This window comes from Dreissena polymorpha, chromosome 1 (assembly GCF_020536995.1).
Source record: "Dreissena polymorpha isolate Duluth1 chromosome 1, UMN_Dpol_1.0, whole genome shotgun sequence".
NCBI lineage: Eukaryota > Metazoa > Mollusca > Bivalvia > Myida > Dreissenidae > Dreissena > Dreissena polymorpha.
The window spans coordinates 191595200-191612700 of record NC_068355.1 but is presented as its reverse complement, the minus strand read 5'-3'; the positions used below and the strand labels follow the sequence as shown (position 1 = coordinate 191612700).

At 36.0% G+C, this 17501-nt stretch overlaps 1 protein-coding gene and 1 long non-coding RNA gene across 2 annotated transcripts; both read right to left on the bottom strand.

The window, feature by feature from the left end:
• Positions 1-4724: 4724 nt before the first annotated feature.
• Positions 4725-8565, bottom strand: LOC127867774 (uncharacterized). Its single transcript, XM_052409171.1, has 5 exons — positions 8466-8565; positions 7967-8176; positions 6537-6639; positions 5858-5994; positions 4725-5538 (listed from the first exon to the last, which is right to left on the bottom strand). Exons 1-4 carry the CDS (start codon positions 8466-8468, stop codon positions 5858-5860), a joined length of 453 nt encoding a protein of 150 aa, XP_052265131.1. The 5' UTR covers positions 8469-8565; the 3' UTR covers positions 4725-5538.
• Positions 8566-9297: 732 nt separating this feature from the next.
• On the bottom strand, positions 9298-13741 carry LOC127867982 (uncharacterized). The gene is made up of 6 exons (XR_008043841.1): positions 13648-13741; positions 13506-13563; positions 12652-12757; positions 12180-12353; positions 10758-10860; positions 9298-9354 (listed from the first exon to the last, which is right to left on the bottom strand). It is a non-coding gene; the product is annotated as an uncharacterized LOC127867982 (long non-coding RNA).
• Positions 13742-17501: the final 3760 nt, after the last annotated feature.

Genomic DNA, 17501 nt, shown 5'->3' with positions numbered 1-17501 from the left:
GGATAATTGTGCACCTTGGAGATTTGTGTTATCGTGGGAATCATCAATGGCGGCGTTGGATGTGTTTTTGTTGCTGCTTGACATAGATGTGTTTCGCACCGATGCCGGGATGACAGAACCATAGGTAGGCCTAGGGTTAAGTTCATAATTTGTTGTTGGTCAGGATTTTTGATAATATGTCGGACATGGCTGCTTGCATTTCGAGAGAAGCCTTTGCGTAATTGTTAACACTTTGCACATTTTTGTGTCCAGTTAGCTGTTGAATTGTTGTTGGAGCCAACCCCAGTATGCAAGAGAGTCGTACAGGTTGTTTTTCGGGCACTGTGATTTGTCTTCGACCTGTGAGATCGCACCTCTCGGCATCGTTCTCATTATGACCTCAAGGAGTTTTCACCCATGGGCTGACATTTATACCACTTGTTGGACCCATCATGTCGACTATAGTTTATACACAAGTAGAAAGGGGCATCATCACGCAGAGCTTCTTTCGGTCTGTGATGAGCAAATCCTTGTACGCTTCAACAGGGCATGAATCTTTGTTGGTATGAGCAAACTGCTTAGGTGGAAAGGCCCTTTGATCCGACTTGGTTTCCGAATGTACGTGTTTTGGTCAACCGTTCATTGTATTCAAGGTATTCTCTTCTTGATCAGTTTTTTCAGTTTGATGTCGCCCATCTAAGGTTGTGATTTTCGGTTCCACCACGAATGCCGAACAATGTTTGAATTATTTAGCCAAACTTGATTCAACAGCTGTCTTTGGCTTTGAAGTCCACTTACTGCTTTTTGTTTTAAAATCCCTCTTTCTTCAGAGGTAATGGCTTCATCAGCATGGGGCCTGTTTCCTTTTCCTTTTTGCTTCAGTTCCTTTCTTTGGAAGCCAAAACCTTTCGAGAAGTTTCAAAACTCTCTGTCATCCAAAATGCTGTGGGAATATTTATTTTCCCCTTAAATATCTGGAAAAAATCACATTTAAACAATTGATTTTCATTCTTTTATTTTTTAAACTTGACCCATGTACAGGAATTATTTGAGTTTTTTTTAACTGGATATAATTTGAAAATTATGGGCATTATTTACATTTTGTTCGAGATATTATTTTTTAAACCGTTAATATTCATTGTGTGGTTAATATTCATTTACATATTGTTTTGTTTAATAACTTTTATACATTTATTTGCCACTCAATTAAATTTTATTTTCATAGATGTGTGCAATAACCAATCAGGTTAACGTAACCAACTATAAAGCATAATACACAGCTATAACATTTCATGCTGTTTAAAATATCTTAATTTAATCACTTTATGTTGGATGTAGTAAATTAACTCAACAGCAAGGTCGACAGTTTTAATGTTTTTATGGATAGGGTGTCCGTCTAGCCACTGGGAGGTGATGGGTTCGATCACCATCGTGCAAGCGTTCTTAAGATCTCTCACAAAGACACATAGTAATGGTTCTAAGCCCAGAAACTGGACTCGAGAGTGTTTATATAAGCCTTAGGCTTTTCGATGGACTTAAGCTTAATATATATGTTAAAACTATCTCTACAGCAGTGATTAATACAGTACTACAACAACATTGCATGATCATCACTGAAATACTATTTCGATTCAATGTTGATTGTTTATACACTGAGCACTTTATTCTACTATGTGTTTGGTGTATAAATATGAATTTCTTTTACAAACGGTCAATGCCTCGATGGTAGCTTGTGAGTGTGTCAGGCTCATACTCAGACCCGTCGGCTTTACGAATGGACAGGAGGAATGAACCTATGTAGTTGTCATAATTGTATGATTGGATTCAAAAGACGCTTCACGTGGCTGCATTACAGAACATCCACTTAAAACGTATTAAATTCTTACCTTTTTTGTAGGAATCGAATTTTGTTACTAAATTTGGTAGAATTTATCAAAATGTTTCGTCCGCCATTATTATGAGTAATAAATGCCAGACACCGAAGCTTGTTAACAAATGTAAGGTAGTTAAAAGAGTAGCTTTTTCAAAATGATAAAACATGCCAAATAGAAACCACTTAAAAAATAAGAAAAATACAGTATTTGAGAACATTGCTCTTAATTTGCAAAAAAATAACAACAAATGAATCACGCTCCATTTTATTTTTCGGCAATAGTTTCACAGATATTTTAATGGACAAGATTATTAAGCATGAACGTATCATTACGCATAATTACACTTAACAACCGGCAGTAATGAAACTTAGCCAGCGAATATAATTATGTGAACACTGGTATACATGTATACATGTATAAAAGATGGATTTGTAATATACATTTATCTATATTTCGCATAAGAACGGCAAACAAATATATTTATTTCGGATTCTATGGTTTGAATGTTTAACTATATTTAAAATTTGCAAAAATCTTATAACATATAGACGATCAGTCAGCAAACGAGACTTGTGCACTATCTTACTGTCCTATTCGAATATTTCGTGCAATCATTGAAAAATAAAGGCACTATAAGGGTAACTTCAAATGAAGTAATTTGAACTACAACTGTTGAACTATCTAAATCAAAATCATTTGGTAGTAATATCAGGTGGTGGTGGGTTTACTTTGTTAGCCGTCAAAATAACAGTATTCGGATCTTTCAGCATCATGCATCGTATTGCGCGAGTGGACCGTTGTCATAATCCAAGCGTACGCCCTACATAAATGAAGCTTTTTATTCAATTATAACGACCGATGTTTATGTGTATTTTAAAACAAATGTTATTGGTTACGAAATTTACCCCACCCCAGCCTGAGGAGTTTAAATACACAAGTATAGTTTCGTAGTTCCTAAACTTTGTCATATACGATGTTTGATTTCTGATAACCGTTGGCACGCTATTAGTATGTCCAAGGTCACTTATCTCGTGTACATGCATGTGTGGATCTAAGATTGATGTAATAATGTGGTGACATTAAAATGTTTAATATAAATTGTCTCACAATTGTTTTAATCACTAATTATGATCAATATTTTCTGATTTCGTAACGTATTCTGTATTTATTGTAAAGTTAGAAATAAAAAACATCATGGGCAAAAATAACAGGATAAATAAAAAAAAAACAAATACAAATACGTATTTTGCTTGCAAAATCAACCGCAATAGTTTGCTCGTTTCATAGAATAAGTCAACCATGACTCTCGTCTGCTTGCTTTAAAATAGAGCAGGCAACACTTGTGGCCATACATTATTCTCTAAACGTGTAGGTATTTCGAGGACGATGGTAAACTAACTTTGCAAGTTTAAAAAATGAAATTTAACCACTGAATAATGCAAATTAAAAGCAGGGTAAATGGAAAGGAATCTTGACATAAATATGATTTCTTCTGAAGTGTACATTGAGTGGTTTATAATCAGCAGGTAGTTGATATGATAAAGTTAAACATGTTTGCAATTCCATAAACAATCACATATGTATAATTGTAATAATATCTTGTGAAGTTAATAGATCATCAGTATACGAGATAACACCCGCGCGTCCAAAGCACAAGCTCAGTACTATGTTATGAAGCACTATTGCCAAGCTAGGTATGAACTTGTTTCTATAAATACCAACGCAATTATCACAGTATTCACGCAATGAAGACATATGCGGAGGCGGTAGAAACGTTTCGTTGTATAAAGAGTATGATGCGCCAATTGCGGACAAACGATTCAATAAAACTATCTGTTACGCTTAAAAAAGACCCAATTGTGGTGAGATAACATTTGCACAACGTGTTATATAATCAGTTGGAGCTAACGTTAAATAGTATACAGGGACATGTTGGTAGCTGATATAAACATGTCCTTTGTAACAGAAGAAGTTTACAATACGTATAACAGAGGAAGACAACATCAACGTCGCTATGGAATCAAGTTAACTTGACGTGTACGAATAATGCAGGTGGGAAGATAAAATGTAATCTCAGTTTTGGAATTATCTAAACCAATTTAATCTAGATCATGAGGATGAACAACCAGGTCAATGTATAGACAAACATAATTGTCATTTAAGATGTCGCTTGTCTGACGTAGTATTGATCAAAACTGGAATGAATGTTTGTAACTCTTATTAATATCCTGATAGTTCAGTATATTTAACTAGCAAACATGTAATTGAAGTATTCCATTACGCTTGCTGTAATACATTTGTAAATAACTGCTGTTTCGTAGTGCTAATGTGTGTTGATACTAAATTGACTATGAAGAACCGCACGTGTTCACAAATATTATTCTTAAGACATATTTAAAAGAATGTAGTATAGCATATGTGAAATGATGAATGCGTGAGATTGTTTTTCAAAACAAATCAGTTTTTCATAGCATAGCAAAGTTTACCAGCAACCAAATTCTTCGAACGAAAAGTAAAACATGTGAAGAATAGTAAAAACAAAAACATTTTGAAACATGTTTAAACAGGCTTTGCTTCAGCTCATGTTTTTTATATTCCAAACCAAATATTGATGTAGAACGTTCTAAAATTGTTAATGAAAATTATATGTGAACTAAGCAATGTGAATACTATGTTAGCCACCATAATACCTTCTTGAAATATAAATTAACAAGTCACTTAGGTTTTTTTTGTTGAACAATTTAATACTAATTTTTAACGGCAATGCCAGATTGTTTGAAACACTGTAAATCAAAACGCTATGAAATTTCTCAAACGTTCGCCAATATATCTCAAACATTTAAAACGTAAATAATAGAACACAAACAGGTATAAAAATACAATTTTATTTATAAACAATAGATGTGTTTGTCAGAAACCAATGCCCATTTGTGTGTATTTCAATTTTAATGAGGTCCCTCCGCGCCAGAGGCTGCATTAGGTGAGAACCCGGAGTGTGTCTGAGCACTCCTTCCTAATCAGATGTTAGACTCCCGAAAGTTGGGACGAATTTTGAATGATAGCTGCAATTTCTAGCTATTTATTGTTTACTGAACTATTTTTAATTTTGAGGTTGTCTTGTGCTGTGGGGGGAAACCGGATTACCCGGAGGAAACCCCACCTGTCCGGTGTGGTGACCACCAACCAAACTCACATGCGCCGGGAACGGGGATCAAACCCGGGTCGCCTTGGTGAGAAGCGATTGCGCTGCTTTTAAATAAAATTTCAATATATCATTGGGCAGGTTTAGAAATTATCCCCCTTTTAAAGCTTATTACTTCCCTTGCATTGTACTTTTGACCTCGAAGGTTGATCTTGACCTTAACCTTTCACCACTCACAATGTGCAGCTTCATGAAATACGCATGCATGCCAAATACCAAGTAGCTATCTTCATTATTGCAAAAGTTATGGCCAATGTTAAAGTTTTCGGACGGACGCACAGACTGACAGACTGATAGACGAACTGACGGACAGTTCAACTGCTTAATGCCACCCTACCGGGGGCATTAACACAACACTAGACACAAAGCTTGTGCACAAGATGTTTGTTGAAGATGGATTATATCATTAGCATGTTCTTTTTCATAACTTCACTTTTCAAGTTTCCGTTGTCGTCGTAGGGGTAGCGTAGTCGGATTTCCAGTCTGCAAAATCAATTTCATAATATAAATTTTATTTTCTGCGATATGTATACGTCTTTTAGTAAGCATTTGTTTAAACGTATCCACATTTAACATGTCTTAACAATGGGTTCATTTTGTAAATACAAAATGTTCGCATCGCGAAAATGTCTCAAAATGATTGAGGATAGATTCTCTTCTAATGTATTATAAATAAAAACTCGCCTTGCGTTCTCACATATTCCAGAAGCCCTCAATAATTCTACAACTAAACTGCATCGTGTTTTCCTCTGTTATCGTAAGTGTTCATTTAAAATATCACGAACATAGATCGTGTTGTCACCTATTTCCTAACGTGCGCGAGTAGCTGCTTGATGCTCATCTTTGCTGCTGCGGACTCAACGGCTGTAACGGCCTTGTCCTCCTCATCTTCTAGCACTTCATTCACATGCTCACGTTTTGCAAGACGACTCCACGACTCTAAACAAATAAATAACTTAAAACACACCACGTCCAATATCTCCTTAACGTTCAGAGAATTTAACTAAAACGGGTATGTTTCGTCGGAGAAATTACGTCACAATGCATACGTTATAAACAGCGCAATCCAATGCATGACAAACAAAAGGTTTTGAGAAAAGTTTAAGTGGAAGAGCAAAATAGTATTTTATTTGATACAATCGATAACAAACGGCATACATGGGCCGGACGTCTGAAAAAAAGTATTCATTGAAATAGTGACAATTATATTTTATATAGCTGTGTATTGCTTTTTGTGATTTTGACGTTGTTGCTTGCCGGGGTAATAGCTATCCGATGTGTCAGAGTTGAATTTTGATTTCTTAAATGAACAGATTGGCATAGTTTCAGTGCAGAACCTAAAAAACATTTCACTCGCACGATGCTTTTTAACGGAAAGTACATAGCAATCATATATGTCATTTAAATACAGCATAACAAAAAGCGTGTACTAAGGCATATACATTTCCGTTATTTGTTAACATGACACTTATCGAACTCACTCTGGTAGCCTTTCAGCCTCACAGCGTCTATCTCCACCCAGGTGTTTGCAGCGGTGCAGTCGATAACCAGCAGAATGGTGTCCGAGAAACAACGAATTGTAGACTGAAAATAGAACCACGTTCAAGTATGTTTACCGGTGGGGAAGGAATTTTCTGTTAATTTACTTCAATGCGTTTTTTGAAATCACTGCAACAATTATTTTGAGAAAATCAGAAATACTACACGCATATTTGTACGAGTTGACTTAAATTCATAAAATAGTGCGGTGATACTTCTTTCACTTCAGAGCTACGTGTTCTTACTACAACCGCCACGTCCACAAAGGACGCCGCGATGACTTGCGAAAACTTGTTGCGACCATACAAATATGTAGAACGGTAATGCTGAAAGGTTTTACAGCGTGCGGAACGTACTGACGTAATCGATGACATAGAAAGAGCGAAGTGAGATAGATAGTCTTGCGCATGGCGACTGAATTCATCGCTCTTACTGTATAGTCGCCTTATGCGTACAGATAACCCTAATATTACACTAAATATTTTCCACAAATAATTCAATGTAAAAGCAACACATTTAAGTGAAAAAAAATGCACCAATCTGTACATTGGGATCCCAATAACTATATCTTTATTTAAAGGGCATTCTAAGCTAAATCGATCGATTAAAGAAAAATAAAAAGACATGTCATGTACACAAAGTACATAAACGTAGAAAGAACTTGACACAAATCAAATTAAACTGTTTGGGCAACTTCTTGTTTCCGTCCGTTTAGTATTGGAGAGTATTTTTTTCAGTGCAATGTCGTACATTAGTCTCTTACTTTATAATTGTTCAGGGATTAAGAAGTGCAGACCCATCAATATATCTAAAGGATAAAACAAGAACAACAGTCTATGTATTAAACATGCCTTCGAGTTAAATATGATGATTTGTTTAAAGAGTACAGACATGATGACTCGATTATGTAGTATAACGAAACCAGCGTCCGTTACATGCGAATGCCTTACACGTGGCGTAATCACAAGGACGTCACGTACTATTGAGTTCTATTTATGTCAATACCACGCTTTAAACGTTCGTACTGTTCTTTTGTTAGTTGTGATAAACGTTAATGCGTTCCTTCCGATACTTCATATATAAGTAATGAAGTCTCCAAATTTTCTACGCGACCATTACGAAATATAACAAAACAATGAAACTCATGTTCCAATACCAGAAGAGAAATAGTGGAAGCTAGTATTTATTTAATGCAAATAATAAATTACCCATTATGAAAGATACCACAAAATCCATACAGTACGACATAGCAAATTAGCAGGGTTATGTCTAGGGTCAAGGGCCTTCGAATCGTCCATGCAAATAATTGCGTGTTTAAATCGGTAAAGAAGTTTGAACTTACTAAACCTAACTTATCTGTTCGTTCTTTTACCTCAAACGATGGACTAAATATCCTCGCATACTCAATAACGGATACTTTGGGCGTCGACCATAGCCATATCCACCTCCTGTTAACGACCATTGTTCCGTTGGGCCACATTTCTTCTTGGAAATCGAAGCACCCAATTTCCTTGACACCGCCAGCATTGAACGTCTCGTAGACGTCGACTTTTGTTACGTAGACGGGAGTGGCGAACTTCAACTGACCACCAAAATTTCACGATGGTACGTGTATTACGAGTTAAAGCATTGATTATTACATTACTTTAGGAAGAACACACTAATAGTTTCAAATAGTAAGTTTTGTCTTAACGGAGAAATACAATGCAGAAAAACCGGTGCTTGTAAAGCAATGATATATTAAAAAAGCACGCACTTCCAAGCTATAACGGTTTAATTATATGACGTTAACACTTTGGTTTAAAAAAAGATTTATAAATCTAACTATTGGAGGACAATACAATCGCTCAATAACAGTCTAATTTCCCTACCATTAAGGACTGGTTTGCGTCGATGACATCTGGGGCCCATGCCTTATTGTTATCCCCGTATCTCGGATACACATTTGGAACACCCAGTGCTTGAGTCGCACTCCATCTGAAAAACGAATTACTCCTAATGAGCCGCGTTCTTGGAACAAAATACGCGCAAACTTGTCCTCCAAGATTAGCTTGTGCATTCCTCACTTGCTTATCAGGGAGGAAACTTTCCGCAAAGACATCATTTTGTGTACAAAAAAGACTTCATTAAAACGCAAATTCCATAACAGCGGACAGTGTCGTACTCTATTACCCATTACGGACTTCACAGGCTAATCCGAGAAGACCATTGAAGCACATATATTAAGCCCCCTTTTCCCAGAGCGAGGCCCATATTACAAAAATGTTCCGGGGAGGAGGGATTATAAAAACGGACGAAGGGTTCCGCTCTGCCGAGGATTATATTCGTAAATAGTAAAACGCAAAGTCGGACGTGGCACCTAACCATTTTGCAGCGAATATTGTGCTTAAATATTGTTTCAGCATAAATGGCATGCATCAACAAATAACAAAAACAACAATATGATATTTCAAATAACATGCACTTAAATATTCATAATTGTGTAAACTGCTATATTCAATACGGGTAATATTATTTATAAATAATATATGAAAGAACATATTCTTATTGTATGTGTTCACAATATGTTCAGATATAGAGCACACTTGGTTCCAATGATGGTTTCATTTAAATGCCCTGTCGCAATAGAAGCCATACACATAACCTCTACGGCTTGCACACACTTGTTCGAGTTTATGAATATTAAAACTGCCGATACTTACTCGTTATATGAATACTCCGAAGAATACATTAACACCTCAGAGACCCACTGCACTGTCTCTGTAATAATAGTAAAAGTGCTACATAAAATAATGCAGCAAAGCAATAGTGTTAAATATACAATTTCAAAAAAAAACCACATACGATGGCGTTCTTTGCATATGTCAAATAGATTTTAGTTAACGATGTTTATTTCTGTCGTGTACTTCTTTTTAAACACTTAAATGTGTTTAAATATTTTGTTTTCAAAACCTCAAGCGCAAACGAAAACATTGTGACGTAACGTCAAAATCCGTGCTAGCTAGCCGCAATCTTGTCGCCTAACTAAGAAACTCATTTACGCGTTATTGATTCAATATGCAAAACAATATAATCAATAAAAATTACTCCCTGTTGTGCAGTGTATGGGTGTTCAAATAGACATGAAATAATATTATGAAAGTGTAATCGCGTACTAAACTTTGTCCGACAAGTTGAATAACGGTTTACACGGCAAGGCTTGCCGTGAGCAACTTATAATTAGCATCATACAAGTGAGTAACAAATTAACAAAATAATCGAGAAAAAATATTTTTATTAAACGATGTACATAATTTGATAAATTGAAATATCGATCACAACTGAAACCGATTTGTAGAATAAGTTGATGACACTTTTTCAGCTTTAAAATTAATTTTAAAAACAATCTTAATTTAGTATAAACGACACGCTTACCTCCATGACAACGTTTATTTTTTTAAAATAAAAAAGTGAAATCAATATTCACTTCCATTTTCTATTCTTCCATTATTTTATCGAAACTTACTTTAAATCACACTATTGTATTGTAATCCTATCGAAGTTTACAATTATGTATGCTAAACACAATATCCGAAATACGTTTAGCATTCGTTCGATGCTCTAAACAAATAAATAACTTAAAAAACACCAAGTCCTACATGTCCTTAACATCCAGAGAATTTAACTAAAACGGGTATATTTCGTCGGAGAAATTACGTCACAAAACATACGTCATAACTTGCGCAATCCGATGCATAAAAAATAAAAGCACGGAAAGCCGGTTTAAAGAAAATGTTTAGTGGAGGTACAGAATAGTATTAAATGTGTAATAATCGGTTACAAACGACAGAGCTGGGTCGGACGTCTGAAAATAGCATAAATTGAAATAGTGGCAAATATATTTGATATAATTGTGCATGTCGGCTGTAAATTGCTTTTTGTGTTTTATTACGTTGTTGCTTTTCGGGGTAATAGCTATCCGATGTGTATAGGTGAATTTTGAATTCTTCAATGAACCGATTGGCATAGTACAGAACATAAACAAAAACATTTCACTAGCACGATGCTTTTTGTCTGAAAGTACATAGCAATCATATATGCCATTAAAATACAGCATTACATAAAGCGTGTACTAAAGCAGATACAGTTCAGTTATTTGTTAACATATCAATTCTCGAACTCACCTTTGGAGCCGTGCAGCCTTACAGCGTCTATCTGCACCCAGGTGTTTGCCACGGTGCAGTCGATATCCAGCCGAATGTGGTTCGAGAAACAAGGACGTGTAGACTGAAGATAGAACAACGTTCAATTACGTTTATTGGTGGAGAAGGAATTTTCTGTTAATTCACTTCAAAGAGTTTTTAAAAAGCACCTCAACAAATATTTTGAGAAAATCAGATAAATTACACGAATATTTGTATGAGTCGACTTGCATTCATAAAATAGTGCGGTGATACTTCTTCACGTCAGAGCTGCGTGTTCTTACTACAACCGCCACGTCCACAAAGGACGCGGCGATGACTTGCGAAAACGTGTTGCGACCTGACAGATATGTAGAACGGTAATGCTGCAAGGTTTAACAGCGTGCGGAACGCACTGACGTAATCGATGACATAGAAAGAGTCCAGTGAAATAGATATTATTGCGAATGACGACTAAATTAATTGCTCTTACTGTATAGTTGCCTTATGCGCACAGCTAACATTACAAGTAATATTTGCCCCATGTAATTCAATGTAAAAGCAACACATTTAAGCGCAAAAAATGCAACAATTTGTGCATAGAGATCCCAATAACCGTATCTTTACTTAAAGGGCTATCTAAGCTGAATCGATTGATTAAAAAAAACTTGAAAGAGATGTCATGTACACAAAGTATATACACGTAGAAAAACTTGACCCAAATTGAATTTCACTGTTTTTACACCTTCTTTTTTCCGGCGGTTTTATAGAGGAGAGTAACTTTTTCAGTGCAATGTCGTACTTTAGTCTCTTACTTTATTATATTTCAGGGATTAAGAAGTGCAGGCCCATCAATATCTTTTAAGGGTGAAACAAGGACAACATTCTAAGTGTAACACATGCCTTCGAGTTAAATATGATGATTTGTTTAGAGAGTACAGCCTTGATGACTCGATCATAAATTATAATGAAACCAGCGTCCGTTACACGCGAATGTCCTCCACGTGACGTCCTCACAAGGACGTCAAGTACTATTGAGGCCTATTCATGTTAATACCACGCTTTAAACGTTCGTACTGTTCTTGTGTTAGTTCTGATAAACGTTTATGCGTTTCTTCCGATACTTAAAATTTTAAGTAAAGAAGTCTCCAAATTTTCCACACGACCATTACGAAATTAAACAAAACAATGGAACTCATGTTCCAATACTAGACGAGAAATTAGTGGAAGCTAGTATTTTATTTAATGCAAATAATCAATTACCCATTATGAAAGATACTACAAAATCCATACAGTACGACAGAGCACATTAGCATGGTTATGTCTAGGGTCAAGAGCCTTCGAATTGTCCATGCAAATAATTGCGGGTTTAAACCGGTTAAGAAGTTTGAACTTACTAAACCTAACTTTTCTGTTCTTATTTACCGTAAACGATGGACTAAATATCATCGCAGACTCAAAAACGGATACTTGGTCCGTCGACCATAGCGTTATCCACTCTTCTGAGACATCGAAGCATTTAATGGCCTTGACACCGCCAGCTTTGTAGACTTCGTAGACGTCGACTTTTGTTACGTAGACGGGAGCGGCGAACTGGAACTGAACACCAAAATTTCACGATGATACGTGTATTACGTGTTTCAAAGCACTAAGTAATGCATATCTTTAAAATTTAAAGATAATACAGTGATAGTATCATAAAGTAAGTTCAGTATTAACGTAAAAACACAATTATGAAAAACCGGTGCTTGTAAAGCAATGATTTATTTAAAAAGCACGCACTTCCAAGCTAGTACGGTATTATTCAATGACGTAAAAACTTTGGTTTAAAAAATGATTTATAAATCTTACTATAGGAGGACAATGCAATCGGTCAATAACAGTGTAATTTCCCAACCTCCAAGAACTGGTTTTCGTCGATGACATCTGGGGCCCATGCACTAATGGCCTTCTCGTATCTAGGGTACACATCTGGAACACCCAGTATTTTCTGCGCACTATAACTGAAAAACGAATTACACTAGATGAGCTGCGTTCTTGGAAAACAAACTACGCGTGGCATTGTCGTCCAAGATTAGTCTGTGCATTCCTCACTTGCTAATCAGGGACTTTTCGCAAAGAACTCATTTTGTTTAGACAAAAGACTTAATTTTAACGCAAATTCCATTCAATCGGACAGTGTCGTACTCTTTTAACCATTGCGGACTTCAAATGCTAATCCAAGAAGACGCACACCTATAAAGCCCCTTTTCCCAAATCGAGGCCCATATAATAAAAATGGATCGGGGAGGGGTGATAATGCAAACCGATGAAGGGTTCCGCTCTATCGAGGATGATCAGCAATTCATTTTAAATGTACATTTTACGTCCTGCAAACTACTTTGTTTCGTATTTCGTAAATGTTACAACGGAAAGTCGGACATGGCACCCCAAAATTATGCAGCGAATATTGTGCTTAAATATTGTTTCAGCATAAATGGCATGAATCAACAAATCACAAACACAACGATATGATATTTCAAATAGCATGCACTTAAATATTCATAATTGCACCAACTGCTATATTCGAGACGAGTAATATTATTTAGAAATAATATATTACGAACATATCCTTATTGTATACGTTAACAATATGTTCAGATGCAGGGCAGGCACGATTGGTCCCAATGATAGTTTCATTTAAATACAAATTACTTATACGGCTTGCACACATTGCTCAAGTTTATAAATATTAAAACTGCCGATACTTACTTGTCGCTCCCATTCTGCGACGAATACCCAATCACTCCAGAGACCCACTGCTCCTCCTCTGTAATAAAAGTAAAACTGCTACATAAAATAATGCAGCAAAGCAATTGTGTTAAATATACAATTTTTAAAGAAAAACACATACGATGGCGTTCTTTGCATATATCTGGTAGATTTAAGTTAACGATGTTTATTTATGTCGTGTTAAGTCTTTTTAAACACTTTGTGTTTAAAAACAATCTGCGAAACTTCACGCGCGAACAAAAACATTGTGACGTCACGTCAAAATCCGCGCTAGCTAGCCGCAATCTTGTTGCGCAACAAAGAAACCCAGTTACTCGTTATTGATTTAATCTGAAAAGCAATATAATCAATACATATGTCTCCCTGTTGTGCAGTGTATGGTTGTTCTAATAGACATGACATAATATCATGAAAGTGTAATCGCCTACTTAAATTTGTCCGACAAGTTGAATAAAGGTTTACACGGCGAGGCTTGCGGTGAGCAACTTATGATTAGCATCATAAAAGTGAGGAACAAATCAACAAACTAATCGAGAATAATTATTATTACACGAAGTACATAATTGGGTTAATTAAAATATCGATCAAAACTGAAACCGATTTGTTGAATAAGTTGATGACACGTTTTCAGCTTTAACAAAAATTATAGAAACAATCTTATTTTAGTATAAACGACACGATTACCTCAATGACAACTTCAATTAATTGTTTAAAACAAAAAAGTGAAAACGATATTCACTTCCTTTTTCTATTATTCTATCCCTGTATCAAAACTTTATTTTAATCACACTATTTTATTGCAATCCTATCGAAGTTTACAATTATGTATGATAAACACACAATCCGAAATACGTTTTACATTCGTTCGATGCTCTAAACGAATAAATAACTTACATTTCCTATATGTCCTTAACATCCAGAGAATTTAACTAAATCGGGTATTTTTCGTCGGAGAAATTACGTCAAAAGAAATACGTCATAAATTGAGCAAGCCGATGCATGAACAATAAAAGTACGGAACGACGTTTTTTAAGAAAATGTTCAGCGGAGGAGCAAAATAGTATTATATGTGATATAATCGATAACAAACCATAGAGCTGGTCGTTTAAAAATAGCATTAATTGAAATAGTGACAAATATATTTTAAATAATCGTGCATGTCGGCTTTGAATTGCATTTTGTATTGATTACGTTGTTCATTGCCGGGGTAATAGCTGTGAGATGTGTCAGAGGTGAATTTTGAATTTTTAAATGAACCGATTGGCAAAGTATCAGTGCAGAACATAAAAAAACAATTCACTCGTACGATGCTTTTTATCTGAAAGCAAATAGCAATCATATATGTCATTAAAAGACAGCATATCATCAAGCGCGTACTAAAGCAGAAACATTTCAGTTATTTGTTAACATGACAATTCTCGAACTCACCCTTGGTGCCGTACAGCTTCACAGCGTCTATCTCCACCCAGGTGTTTGCAGCGGTGCAGTCGATATCCAGCCTAACGCGGTTCGAGAAACAAGAAATTGTAGACTGAAAATAGAACCACGTTCAATTATGTTTACCGGTGGAGAAGGAATTTTTTGTTTATTTATTTCAAAGCGTTTTTAGAAAGCACTGCAACAATAATTTTGAGAACATCAGATATACTACACGAATATGTGTATGAGTCGACTTGAATTCATAAAATAGTGCGGTGATACTTCTTTCACTTATGAGCTGCGTGTTCTTACTACATCCGCCACGTCCACAAAAGACGTGGCGATGACTTACGAAAACGTTTTGCGACCCGGTAGATATGTAGAACGGTATTGTTGAAAGGTTTCACAGCGTGCGGATAGCACTGACGTAATCGATGACATAGAAAGAGCGAAGTGAGATAGATATTCTTGCGAATGGCGACTGAATTCGTCGCTCTTACTGTATAGTCGCCTTATGCGTACAGGAACCATTACACTTAATATTTGCCCCATATAATTCAATGTAAAAGCAACACATTTAAGCGAGAAAAAAACCACAACAATTTGTACATAGATATCCCAATAGCCATATCTTTATTTAAAGGCCATTCTAAGCTGAATCGATTGATTAAATGAAAAAACACAAACATATCATGTACACAAAGAACACAAAAGAAAAAAAAACTTGACACAAATCCCATTCAACTGTTTGTGCACATTTTCTACGGCCGTTTTGTATTGGAGAGTAACTTTTTCAGTCGTACTTTAGTCTCTTACTTTAAAATATTTTAGGGATTAATAAGTGAAGACCCATCAATATCTCTATAAGATATAAACAGGAACAACAGTCTAAGTGTAAAACATACCTTCAAGTTTAATATGATGATTTGTTTAGAGAATATAACCTTGATGACTCGATTATGTAGCATAATGAAACCAGCGTCCGTTACACGCGAATGTCTTTCACGTGGCGTCCTCACAAGGACGTCACGTACTATTCAGGCTTATTCATGTCAATACCACGCTTTAAAAGTTCGTACTGTTCTTGTGTTAGTTGCGATATACGTTAATGCGTTCCTTCCGATATTTCAAATATAAGTAATGAAGTCTCCAAATTTTCTACACGACCATTAAGAAATATAACAGAAAAATGTAACTCATGTTCCACTACTAGAAGAGAAATTAGTGCAAGCTAGTATTGTATTTAATGCAAATTATCAATTACCCGTATGTAATATACAAGAAAATACAAACAGTACAGAGGAGCACATTAGCACGGTTATGTCTAGGGTCAAGGGCCTTCAAATTGTCCATGAAAATAATTGCGAGTTTAAACCGATTAAGAAGTTTGAACTTACGAAACCTAAATTCTATGTTATTTTTTTTACCGTAAACGATGGACTGAATATCCTCGGATACTCTAAAACGTATACTTTGTCCGTCGACCATAGCGTTATCCACTCTTCTGAGACATCAAAGCACCTAATGGCCTTCACACCGCCAGCATTGAAAGTCTCGTAGACGTCGAGTTTTGTCACGTAGACGGAAGTGGTGAACTGGAACTAAACACCAACATTTAACGATGGTACGTGTATTACGAGTTTCAAAGCCCTGAATAATGCATTTCTTGAAAAGTTAAAGAAGAACACAGCAAAAGTTTCAAATAGTAAGTTCTGTATAAACGGAGGAATACAGTGCAGAACAACCGGTGCTTTTAAAGCGATGATTTATTAAAAAGGCACGCACTTCCAAGCTATTACGGTATTGTTCTATGACGTTTACACTTTGGTTTAAAACGTGATTTATAAATCTAACTATAGAAAGACAATACAATCGCTCAATAACAGTGTAATTTCCAAACCTCCAAGAACTGGTTTGCGTCGATGACACGTGGGGCCCATGCCCTTTCGTTATCCGCGTATCCAGGGTACACATCTGGAGCACCCAGTATTTGCTGCGCGCTCCAAGGGTTATCCCAAGTATGAAAACTTAAGTATCCAAAACTGAAAAATGAATTACACTAGATGAGCCGCGTTCTTGGCAAAATCTACGCGTGAAATTGTCGTCCAAGATAAGCCTGTGGATTCCCCACTTGCTTATCAGGGACGACACTTTCCGCAAAGACCTCATTTTGTTTAGAAAGGAGAATTCAGTTAAAACGCAAAATCCTTAAAAGCGGACAGTGTCGTACCCTATTACCCTTTGCGGACTTCAAACGCTAATCCGAGAAGACCATTAACACACATGTATTTAACCTCTTTTCCAAGAGTGAGGCCCATATAAGAAAAATGTTTAGGGGAGGGGTGATTATGCGGATGTAGGTTCTGCTCTATCGTATATGATCAGCAATTCATTTTAATGTACCTTGTACGTCATGTGAGCTAGCTTGTTTCGTTTTTCGTTAATGTTACAACGCAAAGTCGGACATGGCACCTCAAACATGTGCAGCGAATATTGTGCTTTTATATTGTTTCAGCATAGATAGCATACAGCAACAAATCACAAACACAACGGTAT

Excerpts from the sequence above, each read along its gene's own strand:
- LOC127867774 (XM_052409171.1), bottom strand. Across the intron at positions 6,640-7,966 it reads TATTTAGTCCATCGTTTGAG|TCTACAATTCGTTGTTTCTC; the intron begins GTAAAAGAACGA and ends TTCTATTTTCAG. Across the intron at positions 5,995-6,536 it reads GAGGCTGAAAGGCTACCAGA|AGTCGTGGAGTCGTCTTGCA; the intron begins GTGAGTTCGATA and ends TTATTTGTTTAG.